General features: G+C 42.9%; 1 protein-coding gene across 2 annotated transcripts in view; it reads right to left on the bottom strand.

Annotated features, from left to right (window-relative positions):
• NTNG2 (netrin G2) overlaps window positions 1-19,337 on the bottom strand; it is a 99,306-nt gene extending 79,969 nt beyond the window's left edge. For both annotated transcript variants that reach the window (XM_012553943.2, XM_031954878.1), the window contains exons 1-2: window positions 18,176-19,337; window positions 12,882-13,978 (exon numbers count right to left, since the gene is read on the bottom strand). In XM_012553943.2, coding sequence (XP_012409397.1) covers window positions 12,882-13,181 — 300 coding nt within the window. In that variant the 5' untranslated portion in view covers window positions 13,182-13,978; window positions 18,176-19,337. The remainder of the gene's footprint in view (window positions 1-12,881; window positions 13,979-18,175) is intronic.
• Between the last annotated feature and the right edge of the window lie 2,348 nt (window positions 19,338-21,685).

The following is a 21,685-nucleotide window of genomic DNA, read 5'->3' as shown; positions in this document are numbered from 1 at the left end:
GGTAAAACAAAAGAAAACAAAACCAACCTCCCTCAGAATCTGTCACAAGTTGGAATTATAACAGAATTTAATTCTAATTGGTGGTAATAATAGCTGCTCATAACAACTTGGTGTGATTCTCTTGTTCAAAGGAGAGAGACCCCCTTTCATTTCTTCTTATTTGCCCTATAGACAGTAATGTACTTATCCACTTGAAATTAGGAGGGAAGACCTGAACTCTAGTTCTGATGCTTACTAAATATGTGATCTTGAGCATGTCATGTCACTTCCCTAAGTCTCAATGTTCTCATCTGTAAAATGGGACCAATAACACCTTCACTCCTGACCCTGTAGGGCTGTTTTGAGAACAATTTATTATGGTTGTTGTGGTGGTCCTTGAAGGCTCCCTCCTCCCTCACTTTTTTCAGTGGTTCATTGGTACTCACTGCTATTACTCTAGTTCATGCCAGCTAAGGAGGTCATCATCCCCTCTGTCCTCTCCGTGCCCAGAGAAAACTTGAGATGGGGGGTGAGCCACTGAAGCAGAACTGAGTCACTACTGTAGCTTTGCTACATGTGTGAGAGAATACCCAAAATAGGTCAAAAGGAGAATTCATTAACCTCAGAGTCTCTCTGGTCAGCAGGAGGTTGTTACCTGGCTCGAGGTGATTTGACAACTGGTGGAACATCCCTCCCTTTTGTAGGCTGGTGTCATGGATCAGACTCTCTCCCCACATGGCCCTTGATGCTTCAGCCCGAGGCCAAGCTGGATGAAACATCAGTTGTCACACCAAGAAGGCATTTCCTAAGTTCTCATCAATCCATTCTTTCCTTTTAGAAAGAACACTGGGCTTAGAATCCAGAGACCGGTGTTCTAGTCTTGATTCTTCAATCAGGCAGATCATTTCTCCTCATTTGAGACTCTTTCCCCATATAAAATGAGAGTTGCACTAGATCAAGTCTAAGGTCCATCCCCACTCTGAAGCTCTATGCTTAATCTGTGTTGAATAGACTTAAACTACTCACTGATAGGTGGTTATGATGAGTAGGATGAGAACGACATCTCCCTGTTGAGTGATGTCTCTTTCATTGGGGAATGAAAAGACTTCCCAAACAAGAGGAATCAGTTTGAAATGGTACAAGTTTGTGATAATGCTCAAGAAATGAAAGTGAAAAATGAAGACTTTAAAAAATCCCCGAGTTGGGCAGCTGGGTGACACAATGCACTCAGGGCACGAGTTCAAATTTGGCTTCCTTCACATACAAACTGTATGGCCCTAGGCGAGTTGTTTAATCCTAAAAAATTCCAAAGTGACCAGAAAATAGGTAATTGAAGGAATCAAATGGTATTTCACAAAATTGGACCAAATCTTGGGAAGTAAAAAGGGAGGCATGATTGAAATACTGGACCTAGAGATGGACTTCTAATTCAAGATGGGACAGCAATATGAGTTTATTGTTTGTGTTGCTGCCAGTACAATGACTTTGTGTAAATTTTGAAAAATAAGGTACTGTGGACAATAAGCAAGTAAGCCTTTATTAAGCACCTACTACATGCCAAACAGGGTGCAATCTGCTTCCTAGCAGATACAATGAAGAAAATACAATAGTTCCTGTTTTCTAATGGAAAAAAAATTTTTTTTTTTTACTATTTCTGTAATAAACAAATAAAACCACCCATAAATGAATAAATAAATAAAGAAATGACTAAATCACTCTCCTTCAAAAAGCCATATAGACCTTAGACCTCATTTTGCTGGTACCTCTTTTATGTATGTAGAAAATGGATTATATTCCTACTATGTATTACTTTGAATTACAGTTTTCTAATTCCCTACTGGGGTAGCTTGATTGTGCAGTGGATAAAGTATTGGACCTAGAGTCAGGAAAATTCATCTTCATGAGTTCAAATCTGGCCTCAGATATTTCCTACTATATGACCCTGGGCAAGTCACTTAATCCTGTTTGCCTCAGTTTCCTCATCTATAAAATGAGCTGGAATAGGAAATGGCAAACCACTCCAGCATCTCTGTTCAAGAAAACCCCATATGGGACCATGAAGAGTTGGACATGACTAAAAATGACTGAAGAATAACAACCACCTCCTTATTAAATTGTAAACTCCATGAGAGGAGGGACCCTGACTTTTTCAAGCTTTGGATCTCTTAGCACTTAGCATTGTAAGGCATCATTCACACAGTAGGTTTACAATGCTTTTGCCAAATTGAATTGAATCATACGTTTATTGAGTGCCTCCTATGGTTAAGGTGCTCCTTTCTGAGATCAGTTATAGTGTAGTGCTGCATTTGAAATCACAGGACCTGGGTTCAATTCCTAGTTTTGCCATTTATTCTATATATCACGACATCTCTATGAAATCTCAGCTTCCTCAGGTATGAGATGAGATGACTGGACTAGATGGCTTAAGATTCCTTCTGCCTCTAGTTCTAGGCTCTTCGGGTCCCAATAGGTCCAAATTGGATAATAACGAAGCAGAGACTGGAAAGAAAGTATTTGGGGGCCAGATGACTCTCACTACTTCTGGTCCTTTGGAGGGTTACGGTAACATCACATTAAAAAAAATATGAGAGGAGAAAATGGCATTTGACTTCCTTTTCAATTCCAGTTCTCACTGCAGTGAGATTCTTGAATTGGTACTTATTAAATAAGATAATATTTATTAAAAAGCACTTAGCACAGAGCATGGCAGTTAGGAGATACTGTAGAAATATTTATTCTCTCTCCTCCCCACCTCCCACAATGGCTGGACTAATGGACAGAATTGAGATAAGGTCTTGGAGTCAGGAAGGGTCAAGCCCTGCCCCTGGAATATATAAGCTGTGTGGCCAAAGCCAAGTCATTTGATCTCTCAGTGATTCAGGCAACTCTCTAAAATTATAAGGGTCAGATGAATTGTAAATCTTCATTAAAAGATTCACAGAGCAGAACCAGAAGAACATAGTACACTGTAATAACAAGACTGTACAATGATCAGCTGTGAATAACTTAGCTAGTCTCAGCAATACAATGATCCAAGGAAATTCCAAAGGATTCATGATGAAAAATGCTATCTACCTTCTAAGAAAGAACTGATGAAATCTGAATGAAGATTAAAGCAGGCTGAGGTATTTTTTTTTAACTTTCTTAATTTTTCTTCGGTTTTCTTGTCTGTTTTCTTTCACAATATGAATAATATGGAAATATGTTTTGCATGACTGCACAAGTATAACTTATTGCTTGCCTTCTCAATGATAAGCGAAGGGAGGCAAGGAGGGAGAGAATTGGAACTCAAAATTGTAAAGAAATGAAGGTTAAAAATTGTTTTTACATGTAATTGGGGAAAAATAAAATATTAAAAAGGGGGGAAAAATCACAAGACTGGTCCAAGCAAAAAAAGAAATATTATCCATCGCTAATAACAGCTTAGAATGCTACTCTATAACCTCCCTCCCCCCCCAACACACACACATACAAATCATGCATTCAAATTTATACTGTGATGATCTCCCCCAAAATACTATTAAATATTAGAATTGGCAAGCTATCAGAACTAGAAGGGATCATCTGGCTCAATCCCTACTTCCTTTCTCCCTCTTTTTTTTTTTTTTTGGACAGATTGAAGAAACTAAGGCTTGAGGGTTTAGGGGTGAAGAAGTGAAGGCAATACGATATACTAGAAAAAGTCAAGTTCAAATCCTATAAGAGGGCAACTTTCTTGGGCCTCAATTCCCTCATCTGTAAAATGAAGGGTTGGAACAGCCACTGAGATCTTTGCCAGGTCTAGATCTAAGATCTTGAGTGATTTGTTCAAGGTCACATAACTGATTGGTAGCAAAAATGGAACTAGAGTTTAGATTTCTCAGCCCCAGCTACTATAATGCTCTCTGCTCCTCTAGGGTGCTGCTGTCTACCAGGAGTTTGGGTGTACTAAGGGAACAGAAACCAGTTTTAATATGTGTAAATGATTTGGCTGCGGGGCAGACAGGCGGGGTGGGGACAGGATTGAACCATACAAACCCAAGAGAGGTGATTGAAGTTATCTGCTTTTTCCTGTGCTTTGCATCCCTGCTCCTTTCCAACTGCACAGATAATCGAGGCTGGACCATGTGTGAGCTGACCAGCAAAAATGCAGGCAGCAGACGCCTCTATAGTATACCCATGTGGAGAATCCCAGCAATGCATCTTCCCAGACGATAAACTACAGCAGCTTCAATTCGCTCCTGTCTCCCTCACCTCCCACAATCAAATCAATTCATCCTTGAGAATGGAGCTGAGAGCCTTATGGGAGTATTCTAACCAGCCCCATCCCTTGGCCGTCTTGACTGTGAGCAGGTTATGTCTCAGGGCTGCAGCCTCTGCTTGCTCTTGAATAGATCTACCCTTATGCTCTACTGCCCATCTTTCCCAGCCCCTAAAAAATTCCCTCCCTTCCACTAAAAAACATGTAGCAGCACAGAACATTGGAGCTAGAGAAGCGCTGGAAACCACTCAGCTAGCCTTATCTTTTTGCAGGGAAGCAAACAGAAGGAAGAGAATGTATGCTGCCATTCCCTCTGTTCTCCTGAAGCCCCCTTGACCTCACCCAAACATGGCTATTCTTCTAACCTTATTTCTCACTATTTCTGAGAAGGAATCTTTCTCTCCCTGACAGGAGGCTTTGGTTTCCCCTCAGCCCTGCCCTACTCTGTTGGTAGTGTGGGGAGGGGATGAGAGGGGTCAGTGATGTTGAGAGATAATGCTTCTTCCTCCTCTCTGCCTATATGAATCTCATCTAAACCCTCAGGTGGGGGCCGCCAGTTGGCACAGTGGGTAGAGCACTGGCCCTGAAGAAAAGAGAGCCTGAGTTCAAATTCAGCCTCAGACACTTAACACTTAATCTCTGGGTAAGTCACTTAAGTTCAATTGCTAAGACAAAAAAACCTCTTCAAGTCCTGACCAAAGTCAGTGGTTCAGTGTGAAGTGTCCTGACTCAGGAGTCAGAGGACTTTGATTCAAAGCCTGCCTTTTTTGTTTAATATGTCAAATCACCTCACTTCCTGAAGCCTCAGTTCCATCATCTGTAATATAAAAGGGATGGACGAAGTCCCCGCCAGCTCTAAATCTATGATTCTATTCTTCCCTATGAAGCTTTCCATTACAACCATATCCATAGGGACCTCTGTCCTCTAAATGTCCTTGTAGGGGCACTTGATATCCAGCTCTTTGCAAGAACTCCTACAAGTCATATAGAATATAAGCCTGCAGGAGGGCCACGTCCTTTTATTATCTTAGTTTCCTTCTCAACCTCCAGCATTCGGCTTTGCACATTAAAGGCACTCAATAAATTTTTGCAGATCAATAGCTTGCCTTGAGTATAAGTGGCCTGTGATCCCTAATCCCTCCTCTCCAGAGTGGCCAAATCATTCCTATTTTTTTTTTTTTTTTTTTTTTTTACTGGATCACATCTCTCCTCTCTGCCTTCCTCTTTTTTCATTATCATAATTAAACTTTCTGCCACTAACGAGGTCTATGACTTTGGGCAAGTAACTTAAACCCTGTGACCATCAGTAGCTTGGAAAAAAGGTCCATTCTTGGAAGATGGAGGACTCAACTTTGAGAGCTGGCTCTGACAATTTTGCTTGCTGTTTGACCTTGGGAACATGCTTCCCTTCTTAAAGGCATCAGTTTTCTCCTCTAACAAGCAAGAGAATTGGACTGAATGAATGACTTTTAAGTTGCCTCCAGTGCTAACTCTCAGCTCACCCTCACTTAAAACCAACTCCCTCCATTGTCACAGCATCATCTCTCTGATACCATGGTCCTCCTGAAGATGGAGGGCAAACAACAACAGCTCTAACTAATTCTGTAATTCTCTGATCTGTTGCTTTATCTTAAAAACAAGAGAATATGCTTTGCCTTCCTAAAGGAAGCAGGTTAGACTAGAAAAGCTCTTCTATCTCACATAGATTTAAGATCTATGACTCAGTAGGGGGGAAAGGAAGGAGAAAAATTTGAACATAAGGTTTTGAAAGGGTGAATGTTGAAAACTATCTTTGCATGTATTTTGAAAATAAAAAGCTATTATTATTGAAAAAAAATAAAAAATAAAAATTAAAAATCTATGATTCAGTGATTGCTCTTCCAAAGACTTTCTATTCTCCTTTACCCCCAGCTACATCCCCTAACACATATGAACATCTGTCTACTACTACAATGACCCTTGCTATCTATCTATCTGTATATATATATATATATATATATATAGTATGTGCATATATATGTATGTATAGTATGTGCATATGTTTGTGTGTGTATTTTTTTAGGGTTTTTTTCTATTAGGTGTGGGATACCTACTGATTTCCTCCAAGGTGTGTCAGGAAATATTTAGAAATTGACAAGTACTCCACACATGCAAGACGTCAGGAAGCCCTGCTGTAGAGAATTTTTCCCTTCTGTTTCTCCACAGGCCAGCACCTCTCTGACAGGCCTCTTGGACCAAGGCAAGCTGCTGCCCCAGTTCTCTCGGTTCTCTGCTCCCCAGGAAGGAGATTTCACTGTATAACAAGATGTCATCAAACAGAACTATTCTTATCCTAGGCAGGGTCCTGCCTCGGGCATTTAAATAGATCATTGAACTGTTTTAACTAAAGTGACTGGGTGAAACTCAATCTCCGAAGTGGCTTCTAACTGAGGGTCAGAGATGCATCTGACTTCCAGAGTCTCCCTGAGTTGGTTGTTTTGTTTTTTGGGTTTTTTTCCTGATCTGTTGGCCTTTCAAATCGCACAAGACTTGGAGATTCACCAGAGAAGAAAACGGGGGGCAAAGGGTGGCTGGCTTAGGGGCGTTACACATGCTCTTTCCCCTCTTCTCCCTTTTCATATCCTTTTCATGTTTTAAAGTGTAGCTTAAATCCCTGGTATATAGTAAAAGAGCAATGAATTTGAAGCAAGAGTCCTGTGTTCAAATCCTGATTTGGATACTTATTGATGTCCCTGTGAGCAAATCAATGAAACCTTTCTGGGCCGCTATTTTCTCACCTGTAAAATGAGCAGGTTGGGTGAGGTGGCTTTTAAAATCCCTTTCAGCCTGAGGCATAGATCTCAAACCTTTGAGATAAAAGAGTTTCTCTAGTCTAACCTGCTTCCTTTAGGAAGGTGAAGAATATTCTTCTGTTTTTAAGATAAAGGAACAAGTCAGAGAATTACGGAATTAATAAGAGCTGTTTGTCCTTCATTCTTGATGAGGACCATGACATCTGGGAGATGATTTGGAGCAGCTCTCCAAAGGGAGAGTGGTTTTAAGTGAAGGTGCATGGAGAGATAATCAGACCATAGGTTTAGAATTGGAGGCACCTTTTAGTTCCCTTTGAGTCCAAGTCCTGGCCACACCAAAATACCAAAATGGCTCCCTCCCCTGATCTCCCGAAATACTGACTATCTATCCCTAGACTGGTGATTAATCAGCCACTGCTTTATCATATCTTCTATACTGTTTATTAGATACTAGTTATCTCTCTGTGTTTACTATGTCTCCACTCCCCACCTAGACTGTAAGTTTTTGAAGGGAAAGTCATGGAATCATGTTTTAGACCTGGAAAGAATCTTGGAAACTAATTAATTCAATGCTTTCATCTTTTAGATGAAGAAACCCAAACCCAGAAAAGTGAAACAAATTGTTGGGAGTTTCACAGACAATTAAGTGTCAGAATCAGAATTTGAAGCCAGATCTTCTGATTCCAAATTCCAGATGGGTTTTTCCTACTGCACCAAGAATCCTTGTCTTTTTCCTTCCATTCTATTCCCTTAATGCCCAACAGAGAGACTTTGTACATTAGTTAGTACTCAGTAAATGTTTGTTTAGTGATTGAGTCCTTGTATATTCATACTCATTTGTGGGCTTAAGGGGAAAGAATTCAGTGGGTAAAAAAGACCTGAGTCAGCCAGCATGGCAGCTTTGCATCCCATAAGTGGAAACTTTTCCATAAATATTGAGTTCTGGCGAGAGGCACGGAGTCTCTGACCTTAATTTTGCATGCAGTGTTCAATGTCAAACATTTATCGATGTGAAGGAGGAGAGATCTGGGGAGTACTGAGATTACTTCTGGCTCCCATCAGCTAATTTGTGTTGTAGCCCTGACAATATGAGCTTTGCAGGTAGGTAAACTGAGGCACAGAGATTTTAAAATCAAATAAGCTGGTCCTTCTGTGTCCCTGACTACTGAGTACTAGGATGACCACCCTACTTTTGTGACACACAACTTTGATACAAGCTTAATGTTTGGGAGATAAGAGGTTTTGTCCATGTTAACTTAGAGACGTTTGACCTTCAACTTCCCATCTGGCTCTAAAACTTAAGATTCTACAATCAAGAAAATGAAAGCCCTGTGGTACCTTTGAGCAAGTCAAGCTCAAGAGAAAGAAGCTGCTCCAAGTTCTAGGAGAGCACTGCCGATGCCTCAGAAATCATGAAATCCTAATGTTAGTGTCAGGAAGGTCCTCAGATGTCCACTAATCCAGTGGTGTCCAACTTAATAGAAATGAAGGCCACTAAACCACACATTGAGGATCCTTGTGGGCACATGATGACTTAGAAAACCACATATTAGTAATACCTACATTTTATTGTATTTTTAAAAATTCCCATTTTAATCTAGTTTGGCCACACTCAAGCATATTTTAGCCTGTGATGGGGGGGACCACGTTTGGCACCTCTGCTCTGGTCCCAGAGGCTTATCCATCAAGAAACTGAAGCCGAGAGACAGAAGACAGCCTGCTCAAGTTTACACAGCTGTTAAGTGGCAGAAACAGAATCAGAACCCAACTTTTCTTTCCACACTGAAGTGACAATAGATAGACAGACAGGTAGAGAGATATAGATATAGCTAAGAAAAAATACATACACATGTGGGTTTCTGTATATGTATGTATATGTGTGCATAGGGGCAGCTAAATGGCACAATGGAGGGAGGGGCAGGGCTGGAGTCAGGGATGACCCATTTTCTTGAGTTCAAATCTAGTATCAGACATTTACTAGTTGTATAGACCCTGACCAAGTCACTTTACCCTGTTTCCTCATGTAAAATGATCTAGAGAAGGAAATGACAAACTGCTTCAGTATCTTTATCAAGAAATCCCCAAAGAGAGTCAGGAAGAATGGATACAGCTGAAAAATAGACCCAACAACTGAAATATATGTATGTACAAATATAGCCTATATACATATCTGTGTACATATGTAGTAACAATACATATAGCCTATATATCATGTATATATGATACCTACATAGGAGATATTTGCCTGTATGTACATCTCATCAAACATATTCTATATACATACGATCTCTTCAAATCCTTCCAAATATCTTAACTTACAACTATCAAATGAGAGAAATACATTTGCCACCCTATTACCTCACTCCAGCCTTGCAATATTCATAAATAATAATAGCTCGCATTTATATGGCAGTATAAGGTTTGTAAAGCACTGCCCATATATTGTCTCATTTGATCCTCCCAATACCCCCGTGACAGGTGCTATCATTACACCCATTTTATAGATGAAGAAATTGCGAACGAGACTTAGCCAAAGTCATACAGCCATTTGGGGCCAGAGGTGTTATCTGAACTGGGGTCTTCCCAAGGCCAGATTCACCTTTCTACTCCGTCTACATTAAACTGCCTCTCAGATACGGAGGTAATAAGGATATCGAACAAAAAACACGAAGTTTGATTCTGGCCACCAGCTTTTACCTTCTTTCCACTACTCCTCTCCTCAGGTTGGCTATTGTCTCCAAGACACAAAGAAAGTTTTTTTCCTCCTTTTTTATAAGCAGCACAGGTAGCTGGCTGGCAACCTTTCTCCCTTGCAGAGAACTGCCTAATTACTTACTATGCCAAGCCATCTCCCGCCCTCCGCCAAGGGAGAGAAAGTGCAGTGGTGTCTGTGGGGGACGCCGACGCCCCCTCTTTATCCCCTCCCCAGTCCATAGACCAGAGCAGCATGCTTGCTCCAAGCTGAGAAGGTGGCAAGTGAACCGCTTGGAAGCTCTGCAGCTCTCATTCAAATTTCACCCTTGCTCAAGCATCCTTGGTTGAGAGCTCTTCCCTATTAATTCTCATTGTGCATTTAGAACCATCCAGGTTTTTATTTATTCATCTATCTTGTCTATCTCCCCCCTCCCCTTCCTCGCTAGAGTGAAATTTACAATTCATTTCTCAGGTGGCCTTGCCAGAAGGGCATTGATGTGAACAATAAGGAGAAGGCAGCCGAAGAGGGAGAATTCTCACCCCAGACCTTCAAGAAAGCCTCCTCTTTATCCCTCTTTGCTTGCCTCAGTCTCCCTTCTTGTAGCAGGCTTGGGGACCTGGCCATGTAACTCCATTTGTAGGAGCGTAGCAGCCACAGGATGGATGGTCTCTTTTCGTATCATGGGGGCAGATTGGCTTTGGATCAAGAGGAGATAAGGCTTTCCTGTTTTCAAAACTGCAGAGGGTGCAGCTGGACAAGATCCACTGTTGTTAGAGAGCAGCCTTGACCCGTATTTAGGGAGACTCAGTTGGTAAGATGGAACCTGCACATGCATGCCCTGCTGTTTATTTTCAGCTTTAAGTAAGAAATGGCACTGGACAGTATATAAAGCACTGGGTTTGAAAGAAGGAAGGCCTGGATTTAACCCACCTCAGACACTTATTAGGTGTGCAACTACCATTGCTGGACTTCAGTGGCTGGTGATACCTGGCTCAGGATCTGCCATTCTCAGGGCAAGGGCTCCATCAAAGGGAGGGAAGGAGGCACGCTGTCAGGGGAGAAGGAGGCTATTATTCTGAACTGGATATAGATGGGGAGGGCTTCTGACCTGGCTTTTATGGTTGTCTCTGACCCCTGAAGCTCTTTAAACAAAAGTGAGTCTTTTGAATTATGAATCAGCCATTTCCCCTCCCCCACCAAAACAAGCCTTGTGGTATGCCAAATAAAAGGCAATGATTAATATTTAAAAGAAAAAAAATACATTCAAGGTTTTAAATACAAGAGCTAGTGGCTGTCTTTCATTTTGGAGGGTGAAGAGTAGTTCTCACATGCTAGGAAAAGGGATGCTACCTCTGAGGTGCTCTCACTGGACTTTCTGTTCCCCCTCCTGCTCTGAAAAAGCCTGGACACCAAGGCCTTCATTCACATGGCCCTGAGAGCACTGCTCTCTCTCCCCACCCCTGGGCTCTCAGGTGACCTTCTCAGTCACCTTCAGGCATGAGGAGGGCTTCCCTGCATCCATGGGTCCTCTTGGATGAATCTCTATAGGCCAGAAATTAAAACAGCCACACGTAACATGTGTGTGGACCAGCAAAAGCATCTCTATTTTCAATGAAGTAACTGAACGACCTTTACAAGGTCACAAAGGATTTGCATCAAAACTTAGGGAAGAAACTCAAGTATGCCTGGGTCTATTGCCTTATTTCTTAGAGAATCAGATATGGAGGAAACAGCATTTTATCAGGAGTCAAAAATACATGGATTTTTATTTCTGCTTCTACCACTTACTAATCATGTGGTCACACATAGAAATTTAGTTTCTCTAAGCTTTAGTTTTCTCACTGACAAAGGGGCATAATAATCCCGCCCTCTCTTATCTCACTGGATCACTGGGGGAGCCAATGAGAGAACCCATGTGAAAATGGAGTACCATACAAATGTAAGGTTATTATTATTGTTTATAATTTTCTCAGGCTCTTCTTCATTAGTAAAAGGCTGTTTAAAATATTTGAATGAAATTCTAAGAACTTGAGTTCAAGCATTCCTCAGTATCTGACAAATGCTGATTACATGATTATCCTGAGCAAGTAACTTAATATTTCAGTATCCCTGGCAACTCTCTAAGACTACAATTTGAACTACTATTAACAGAATAGAAGGATCATTAGATTGGAAAGGACTTTAAGGCCATTAAATCCACTCTGATTTTGCAGATAAGGAAACTGAGGCACAGGGTGGCTCAGGATAATACAGTTAGGAAGTATCTGAGGCAGGGTATAAACAAATCCAGGTCTTTATGATTCCACACCCAGTTGCCTTGCTATGCCCAGTTTCCTCATTTGAAGTTCTTCATACAAAAAGAATCATGGATTTGAAACAAAACAAAACAAAACAAAACACTTGTCATTAGTATCTAATAAAAAGCAGCATTACCATCCTCATTTATTCTGATTGTTGTATGGAATTATGAAAGAGAGCTGGATTTGGAATCTTTAGATTTGAGTTTCATTTACGGTTCCACTGTTGACTACCTGTGTGCTCTTGAACAAATAACATATAACCATTCTGGCTTCATTTTCTTGAATTCCCTTTCTGCTTGACATCTAAGATCCTATGATTCCAAAAGGGAAGGAGTCCTGTAGCTGGTTGGCTGGATCACCTGGACCCACCAGAGCTGCCTGCACAGGAGGGATTCTCTAGGCCATGATGGGAGCTCATGGAGGAAGGAGCCCTGGACAGTTTCCTGAAGCTTGCAGATAGACTCTTGCCTACTCACTCTAGAACAATCCCTTAAGCCAGAGGAGCATACTAAAGTCAAATTAAGTAACTAAAAAAGCCATACCCCATGGAAAGGGTGGGGAGGGAAGAAGGGCAAGGAGTGGGGATGATCACAATTGGGGATTAAGGAGTGAGAGTGCCCACTGGATCAAGATCCAGTTTTCATTTAGTTAACCTTATCCTGTGTCTTATGGTCTGGAGAGTAACCTGCACTTTTGCACATATTCAGAGATCAGGGGGAAGAAGGGCAGGGAAGGAAAAGGACAATAGTGAACTGAGAACCTGGAAACTCCCCAGGAGCATCACCTGTCTGGGTCCCTTTATCCTTTATTTATAGGTCCCACCTATCCGTCCACCCCCAGGCTTTTATTTCAAATGGGAAGAGCCATCCACTTACATGAGTGCAGAATCTCTCTGGGGGGTCTCCACAAGTGATCCCAGCGGGCTCCACCTTCACCGTGACATAGTCCTTCATGCTCATGGCCTTGGGCTGGCAGGCATAGAACTCCCAGGAGGGGCCCTCGTCCGTGGTCACCCAGGATTTGCAGATGTCATAGTCCCCCATGGCCAAGGGGAGGCAGTGCAGCAGAAGGGATGCCAGGAGCAGCATGACAGCAGGTGGGGGCGGCGGACTCTGGGCCCCAAGAGGCCCCGGAAAGGCAGCGTCTGGGTCAGGAGTAAATGGTGGGCTCCACATGAAGCCGCCACATCTACCACACAGGAGTGGCCAGGGGCATGCCGGAGACCCGAGGACCACTGTCTGTGGGCAAGCAGGAACTGCTCTGTCCAGAAGGCAAATCTGGCCAGCCCAGATGGAGAATTCAGAGCCAGGGCTTCTCACACCATCGGCCAGCAGACCACAAAGTTGTCCATAACTTCACACACCCCTGTTCCTAGCATAACAAGGTGGGTGGGTGACTTCTCCTAGAGGTAACAGAGGTGAAGCTGATGAAATCGGGCACGCTCTCAAATGGTGACAGGGTTTTGAAATGGGATAGGAAGAAAATCCACAGGGATCTCGCATGAGGCTGGATCAGATTGCTTTTAATTTTTGTCCTTCCAATCAATGAAGGGTTTAAAGTGTCCTTAAAGTGTGGTGTGCTGGAAAGAACTTAGAATGAACCCCCCAGGCCTGAATTAGAAAAAAAAAAATCAGGTAGTATACATGTTAGCTGGAAACATATTCCTCTTTGGGACTGAATGTAATGTTTTGAACCAAAAAAATAGAAAGACTTTCATATGGGTTTAAAGTGACAGCTATCTTGTGATCATCTGAAAAAATAAAAAGCCACTGAGGTGTTGATCAGGGGATGGGTTGTTTTGCTCTACTTGAACAGGGATAGGCACTAATAGGAGACCAGCTGACCTTGGCTTTTAGCCACAGGCAACTTATGAAGTTTCTGAAGCTTCAGCTGCCAATCCATCCAGGTACCTGGGGTCTGACTTGTCTTTCATTGTAAGAAGGGAGGAGAGAGTGCTCATTAGCAACCACACCTGCAAGAAATTAGAGAGAGAGAGAGAGAGAGAGAGAGAGAGAGAGAGAGAGATAAAAATTTACAAGAACAAAAGCTCTCTGACCAAATGTGCAAAAAAAAAAAAAAAAAATCAGTGCATTTATCTATCAAGGTCTCCTGAGAAATGTGGGTTATTTTTATTAATATTGAAATTGTACATCTAGAAAAAGCACATCATTTAAAAAGGTGATGGGTTTTCTTATTATTTTTAGTGGTGGGGATTAGGCCAGCAATAGCTCCCTCCATCCTGGGGGTGGAGTTGGGGGGGGGGTGTAAAAGGAAATGAAAGTCTTCAGATTTTCCAAAAGATCCCCAGGAGCCAAGATTTAATAGTTGCTTTACTAGCAAATCAAAATGCCAGAGCTATTAAAAGTCAGAAACTAGACTATGAATATAGGTAGAAACAAATAGTAATAGAAACATAGGCCAATAAATAAGAATAGTGGGCAGGAAAACATAGTCTAAGAGCCATAAATAAAATTTATTTATAATATAAAACATATATATATATATATATATATATATATATAATTTAAGAAACTAGCAATATTGAAGGCTCTCAGAAGAACAATGCCATCTCCTCCCAATTAAGTTTTCTGTTCAGAACCAAGAACACTGCAATTCTCACTTTTTGCATTTGTTTGGGTCACCAAGATTGCTATCATCACTTTCATGAATAATAATTATTAGAAATCTATATAATGATCATTTAAATGATCAACTAATATAATATTGTACTTTATATATAGTTTAAATATTATAAATGTAATTCTAAGGGTTACTTGCCATATTAACCAGAATTCTGTCATGTACTTAGCCAATAAAGCCAGTCTCTTTATGATGAATTAACACCAGATTCATGAGTTATGTATTGTTTCTTATTCTGTTAAATATAACATCAATACCTAGCTACCACAGAGGTGATAGTGAACCATCGTTCTGATCCCCATTCCACATCTCTAAAGATAAAAATGGAAAGGGCAATTTTCTAACAAGAAGCCTGAGAAGTTAATAAATTTCCATAATTCCTTCTTACACACACACACACACATACACACACATGCTCACTCACTCAGTCACTCACACATCTTCTGCCAAAAATGACAAAGTGGATGAGCCATTTTGGCTCAGTCCAGATTGAGTACTCGGTTTATCAGGTCTTGGGTGAAGCCTTAAATTATAGTCCCATTGATCTCTGTTCAGGGGCATTCATACATCTGTATTAACCTCTCCCCCTTCCCTCTCTCTCAGGATGAAGGGCTCCTGATGGAGATGAATGAGAACCTAAAACATCCTCATCTTTCTGTGCTGTTCAGAGGGAAAGCCTGTTCTACAGTTAGCTCGCCTGGCCTTGAATGCGCTCCCTGATAGAAAACTCTCAGAAAGAATACCGTCTGTGTTCTATTTTTACAGCATGAGTAAATGTAGTAAAAATAAAATAGTGTATGACAGGCAAAGGTCTGAATGCTGATATCAGAGCTGTTGTTGTGTTCACCAAAAACAGTCCTTTCCTAATTAATTCATCAAATGGGTGACTTCCAACTCTTCGGGAATAGCAGAGACAGGTAGAGAGCTCAGAACGGAGTCCAACCAGAAACAATTGTCTCTCTTGCTCTCCCGGGGCTAGACATGGTGTTAACTTGAGGGATCCCTTTCTTTAACCTGCAGAACACGACCGCTTTCGTCGGCAAGTCTATTTCTAAGTGTGAGGCTGGCGTCGGGAGGGAAGGAGAGAGAAAAGGCAGCCGAGCGGGCTGGTGAGCTGTGTAGACCTAAAGTAAAATATCTATTAATTGCTTCTCATATCTGTTGTCTTAAATGCCACATATTCCCCGGAAAATGGAGGTGTGTGTATGGGGAATCAACAACAGAATCTGCCTAGGAAACGTATTTACAACCAATTAAGTGGGCATTTGTAGACATCGTGGGGGGGGGGGAATTATGATTTCAGCACTCTAATATTACCCTTGGTTTTTTGCCAAAACAACAATACCAAAAAACATCACCAGAGTTTTCTGAATAATAAAGCATAAATCAGGCGGTGGGAAACGAGAGGGGGAAATATTCATAATCAAAGGTTTCATTCTGGTAGATTGCTTTCTCCTAGGAAAATAAATCTCCACCTGCTATTATTAAGAAACTGCAGCTCTTGGAAACAAATAGAATCAATGTTCTTTATTTTCGTTTAAGAGTCTTGGAGAAGCAAAGTCGGGGATGGGGGGGGGCTGGCACAATAGGGGGAGAGGTACTGATAGCCAGAATATCAAACACACAAAATTAGATTTTACCGGGACAGCTGAACTGAGATTCCTATTGTATTGAATTATCGCCTCTTCAGTCTGGTTGGGATCTGAGAGAGGCAACACTTGGAGTTGCAGACATCTCTAGTGGCAATGAGTAAACTTGGAGCAGCTACTCAGGTCCGGGCGCACTGTTCCTAGAAGAGTCTTCTTGGGGTGACAGGATCCGGGCCAATTACCTCCAATCGCCCTCCTCTCTGTGATTTCCGCGCCCGCCTCTCATCCTACGACTCCCCCCCCACACACCCCCACACCAAAGACTTTTCGGGGGCATTGGGAGGCTGCTGTTGAGATGGCCTGAGAAAGCGGACTGTCCTGGAAAGCTGTCTAGCAGAAGGCAAGAATTAAAGAGCCAAACCCAGAGGCCAGGTGGGTGACTTCCCAGCCGGCGGCGTCTGCTGCCTCTCCTGCACCTCTCTTTGCCTCATCAAGCATTCGTGGCTGGAGGTGGGCGGCTTCTTCTCTCCGGTGTCTTTTCACCGCACGCTCAAGCACTTGGGAGCCGATTCCTAGGCTCGGGGTCTAGGAGGCAGGACATCCGAAACCAAGGGGTAAAGTGAGGGTGCTTCCTGCGTAGTCCGGCTACTCACAAAGTTCTGGGTAGTTGAGAAAAAACAATTTTTCTAAGGTGAATCCTCTAGGGCACAGGGCGGGGAGGAGCATCTGCACAAAAAAAGTCCCTCCGGGGAAGTTTGAAGGGATCTTTCTCCCCATTTTGTGGGCGCCAGGAGGAAAGAAGAGGAGCCGATTGGTGGCGGCGGGCAAGTGACTTCGGCAAGGCTGGAGTTAAGTGAGGACCACACTAAACAGATCGCGGAATGCAAGCTGCCTGCATTAGAAAAATGGGCTAATTCTGAGCAGTTCCAAGGCAAATTTTATTGAAAGTTGTGTGCAGGCGACGTTATTAATTAATAATAATGCATTTAATAAAATCCCTAGCACCGGCCAACACTGAGGGTGCCCTGTTCATTTGGCATCGTCTTCTTTAATTAGAAGAACTACACTCGAAACCCTCTAGTAATTAGTTGCATCTTTTTTTCCCTTCCATTTCTCCAGCATAAAACCATTAAAAAAAAAAAAAAAAAAAAAAAAAAGCAGTTGCACCAACCTCTAAGCAAACAACTTCTTCTGGAGAAGCCTTGGGAATGGAAGCAACTTGCAGCTAAAGCGTCGCTGCTCCCTTGCCTTCCCCACGGCACCCCGGCTCTCCTTCACACACTGTCCCCGATCAGTACACACCCACCCACCCACCCATCCCTGTTTCTAGGAGGCAGAGTCCGACCAGGACAGAAGTTTCCCAGTCACGTCTGGAAAGAAGGCGCTCTTTGCAACTTGACAGTCATCAGTCTGCAGTCTGCATGGGGAGGTATAAGGAAGGAGTGAGGGGAGAGTATTGTTTCTGCCCCTCCCAAATGGCAGTTAAATTGGAGGGGAGGGATCGTAAGCAAAGGAAGGGTTAATTATTTTTGCATGTGAACACAGACTGATGTATGCAAAACAACCTTCCCCAACACCCTCAAACAAACACAAAACCCCCGAAATCCGAACTGGGCAGACCCACAACCCCAATCCCTTAGCAGCCAGCTAAAAAGAAAACCTTCTCCTTTAAGATCTCGCTACAAACACATACACACACCCCTCCAAGGGGGAGACTCCAGTTCTCTCCTAGTAGAAGACGCTACTAAATAACTTTTACATCTGATAATTCACCGGATTGCTTTAAGCGTCGCGCGATCTTGGGGAATGCCTGCATGGTCACCGGAGCCCTTTTAAAATGAAACCAGCCTTACGAAGCTGCAGCAGCTCTTCCCCCCACTCCAGCCTTGCTCTCGCTCTCTCTCTCCCTCTGTCTCCCTCTCTCCTCCTCTCCGCCTTACCCGGGCTTGGAGCCTTTCTAACAGGCGCAGTGAGGGACGGACAGATTCCACCAAGGAGCGCAGGTCAGCCAGCCAGCCAAAGCACCACCACCCCTCTGGGCTCTGCCTCTCTTCTGACTGTTGACTGGGTGGGTGAGGGGGATGTAGGGGTGAAAGCTGGTCCTTTCTCCTCCCTCCTCCTCCTCCTCCTCCTCCTGCTGCTGCTGCTGCTGCTGCTGCTGCTGCTGCTGCTGCTGCTGCTGCTAGTTTGGGGTTGGAGAGCAATCAGGATGCATGTGGAGCTGCCTGCAGCCGTCCCAGAGACATTGGATGAGGGGAGGGGGGCAGGCAAGCCTGCCCGCGCCTCCCACTCGGGTGGAGTCGGAGGTCGGTCACAAACAAGTTAAACTTTTGTTTCCCCTCTCCCCCTGAAAAGAAACACGGAAAGAACCCACAGTGGTTGGGATCTGGTCCTTCCTGGGCTGTGGTGGGTTTCACCTCTTCTCATCTAGGACGGTCAGCATCCCCCCAGCTGAGCTCCAGGACAGATGGCTGGGAGCTTTAGGAAATCTCCCTCTCCCTCTCCCCCTCCACTCCTCTCCAAGTTAATACTGAGGCTAAATCCTTTTGCCATCACTTTCAATCACAATCGGAGCTTTTATCTCACTGTCTGATCCAGGCTGCGTAACTTCCTCTGTGTGGCTTTAACACACCATCCCACCACGGAGCAATGGTCTTCTTAAAGCTGCAGGAAAGAAATACAGTCAGACTCAGGGGAAGAGCCGCAGCAAAGGAGGGAATGCTGAGAGCAGGGTGGTCCAGGGCCAGTGAGGTGCCCTGGGCCCGGAGGTCGTCTTGTGATGAAACAAGGCTGTGCTGAGGACTAGTTGGTTAAACATCTCCTCTCTTGGGCTTGTGGGGCAAGCTCACCAATACAAATAGTGTGCATCCCTAGCCCAGTCTAGTCATGAATGTTTGGGGGATAAGCCACTGTTCTTGCTGGAGTTTTCTTGCAGCCTTCTTTTCCTCAGGTGGCAAAAGGGGCTCCACTGGGTTGGCAAAGGGCCCATGGGAGTGGGAGCTGCCCCCATCTAAAACCAGACAGAGGGCCGGGAAGAGCCTTGATCTCTGAAGCCAGCTCGGAGGGCTCCCCTCTAACGTCCAAGAAGGCTTCTTTCTCTCCTTCAGTGCTATACATAAGGACCAGAGCAGTGGAGAAAGGGGTGGGTGGGTGGATTTGGGAAGATGGGGGGGGGGGGGAGAGAACTGAGCAAATAACCAGAGACTGAATATCAGCTGACACATCAACGCCTCCACCCTGATGGGATCTGTTTTTGATTAAGCCAAGCCAGATTTTTCCACGGGAGGAGTAGGGGGATTGGCATGTAGCTACAAAAAGGTGTCATCGCACCTACCCTCACTGGCAGAGAGATATAGTTGATGGAGAACTCCTCCAAGAATTGGGACAGAAACCCAGGGGGACCCTCTGAGTGTCAATGAGTAAAGGCAAATCACGGTTCTTCAACCCTTAGATTCTTTTATGTACAGCTTTTCTGTGGGTTGAAAAGGAGTTTCCTCTGTCCTCTAGAGGAGACTTCTGGGAGGCTGTTTGGGTATTCCTAGATCCTTTCCTCTACGAATTGGGTCTAGGTCTGAATATCTCAGTTTCATATTATTCAATTTCATAAAAGAGGATACTGGGACCTAGAGACAATAAAACAGTAAATTGGTCCAAGGTCATGTAGGATGCCGGGAGTAAGCACTAAGAATTCCAAGCCTTATCCCTTACTGATTCTCCACTTTAACCCTTTCTTGTTCCTAGTCACAAAGTGGCTCTTGTTTCCTCATCCTTGAAAAATGATATTGTATTTCACAGCCTATTGTGAAATATCATCATCACTTGTTGCATGGGAAGGAGCTCCTGCTTTGTCACTGACTAACTAGTTAACTCTGGACACATCATAGTTTCCGTTAAAACCTTACTTTTCTATTTTAAAATGGCCATCGGTAATTCCAATGCCCTCCTTACTTCTGAAGAGAACACATCTAGGAAAAAAATGTTCTAGAGGACTAAAAAAATGGGCTAGAGGACATTTTGTCCCTTTCCCAAATCTAAGCCAAAAAACCATTTCAGAGAAGTACCTATTCTAATAATGACCTTTGGGGATTTAGATTTAGATTTTTGCATATCCCTTAGTCACACAATCCAATGCTTCTTCACCTTCTTAGATGGATACAATTTTCAAGGTGAAAATATTATCATGATATTTAAATTACATGATATTAAAAAATGGGGGCCATAGCACAGGACACCTCCCAAAAGAAATGATAGACTGAGGTCCCCACAGCTTCTTTGCTCTTCTCAGGCAGAATCATTAATCCCCAGGAAAAACCTTGCTCTTCCATCATCATGGCCTGCCTGGTTGTCAGGAACAGCAAACAAGAACTAGAAGAGTTTGCATTTTATTTCCATTTCATCTAAACACAGTAGCAAAAGGACCAGAGCTGATCTCTTATTGACAATAGGTCAAAATGCAATGCTGTGGCAATACCCTAAATTACCCCCCCTTTTTTCTCAGCTGTTATCAACTGACCTCAAAATGGCTTCTGAATGCATAGTTTGCTTTCTCCTTTTCTTATCCAGATAGCCTAGAAGGTGTTGGGATTATTTTTTTCTTCATAGTCTCTAAGGTCCTTCCTATTAATGTGTTCCAAGGTTCTTTCTTTCTCTAGTATTGTTATTATAAATTGATAGGATACCACAGCAGTTTTTAGAAAACTGCCAGAATTTCATAAACTCTTTGAATCCTAGCATTGGGAAGGCTCTAAGAGGTAATCTAGTCCAATCTCCTACCGGATACAGAAACTCTCTCTAATATCCTTAATAGATAGTCATATAGTTTTTCCTTGTACACCCTCAGTGATGGAAAATTCATTGTCTCTCAGGGGTAGTGTGTTGTTGACCAGCTCTAATTTATAGAAGTCTCTTCCTTAAAATGAACCTGTGTACTGATCGGTTCTCATTCTACCTTCTGGAGTCCCACAAAATAAACATTGAATCATATTTCCACAAGGTCCAAACAATGCTCCGCTGGTTCTGTGATCTTTTTTCAATGTGGGCACGCCCTCCAATGATGGAGATCAAAATTCATGCTTATCTACCTATCCTGTTTGGCTCTTGTTCATGTCCCCTCATAGGATATCCATCCTGGTGCTGGGGAACTTCTTTAAGTTTTCTTGACATTACATGGAAAGCAATGAGTTACACTAATGGTCCAGGGAGTATCCTTTTGTTCTTTTAATATGAAGAGCTCATCTTTTATATACATCTTTCATGATATTTTATACCACTTCTCCATAATTCACATGATAGATCTTCATATATTTGAAGACTAAGATTTTGCTCCCCTTAACTGTGAAGACAATTCTTCATATGACATAGTTACAAGCCTCCTCTTCATTGTGATTTATGCACCTTGTGCCAAAAAGATCCTTTATCTATCCATAATGGAAAAACAAATCGGAGTCCTG

The sequence above is a fragment of the Sarcophilus harrisii genome, chromosome 2 (assembly GCF_902635505.1).
Source record: "Sarcophilus harrisii chromosome 2, mSarHar1.11, whole genome shotgun sequence".
NCBI lineage: Eukaryota > Metazoa > Chordata > Mammalia > Dasyuromorphia > Dasyuridae > Sarcophilus > Sarcophilus harrisii.
The sequence above is the reverse complement of the archived record's forward strand: the minus strand, read 5'-3'. Positions and strand labels throughout refer to the sequence as shown.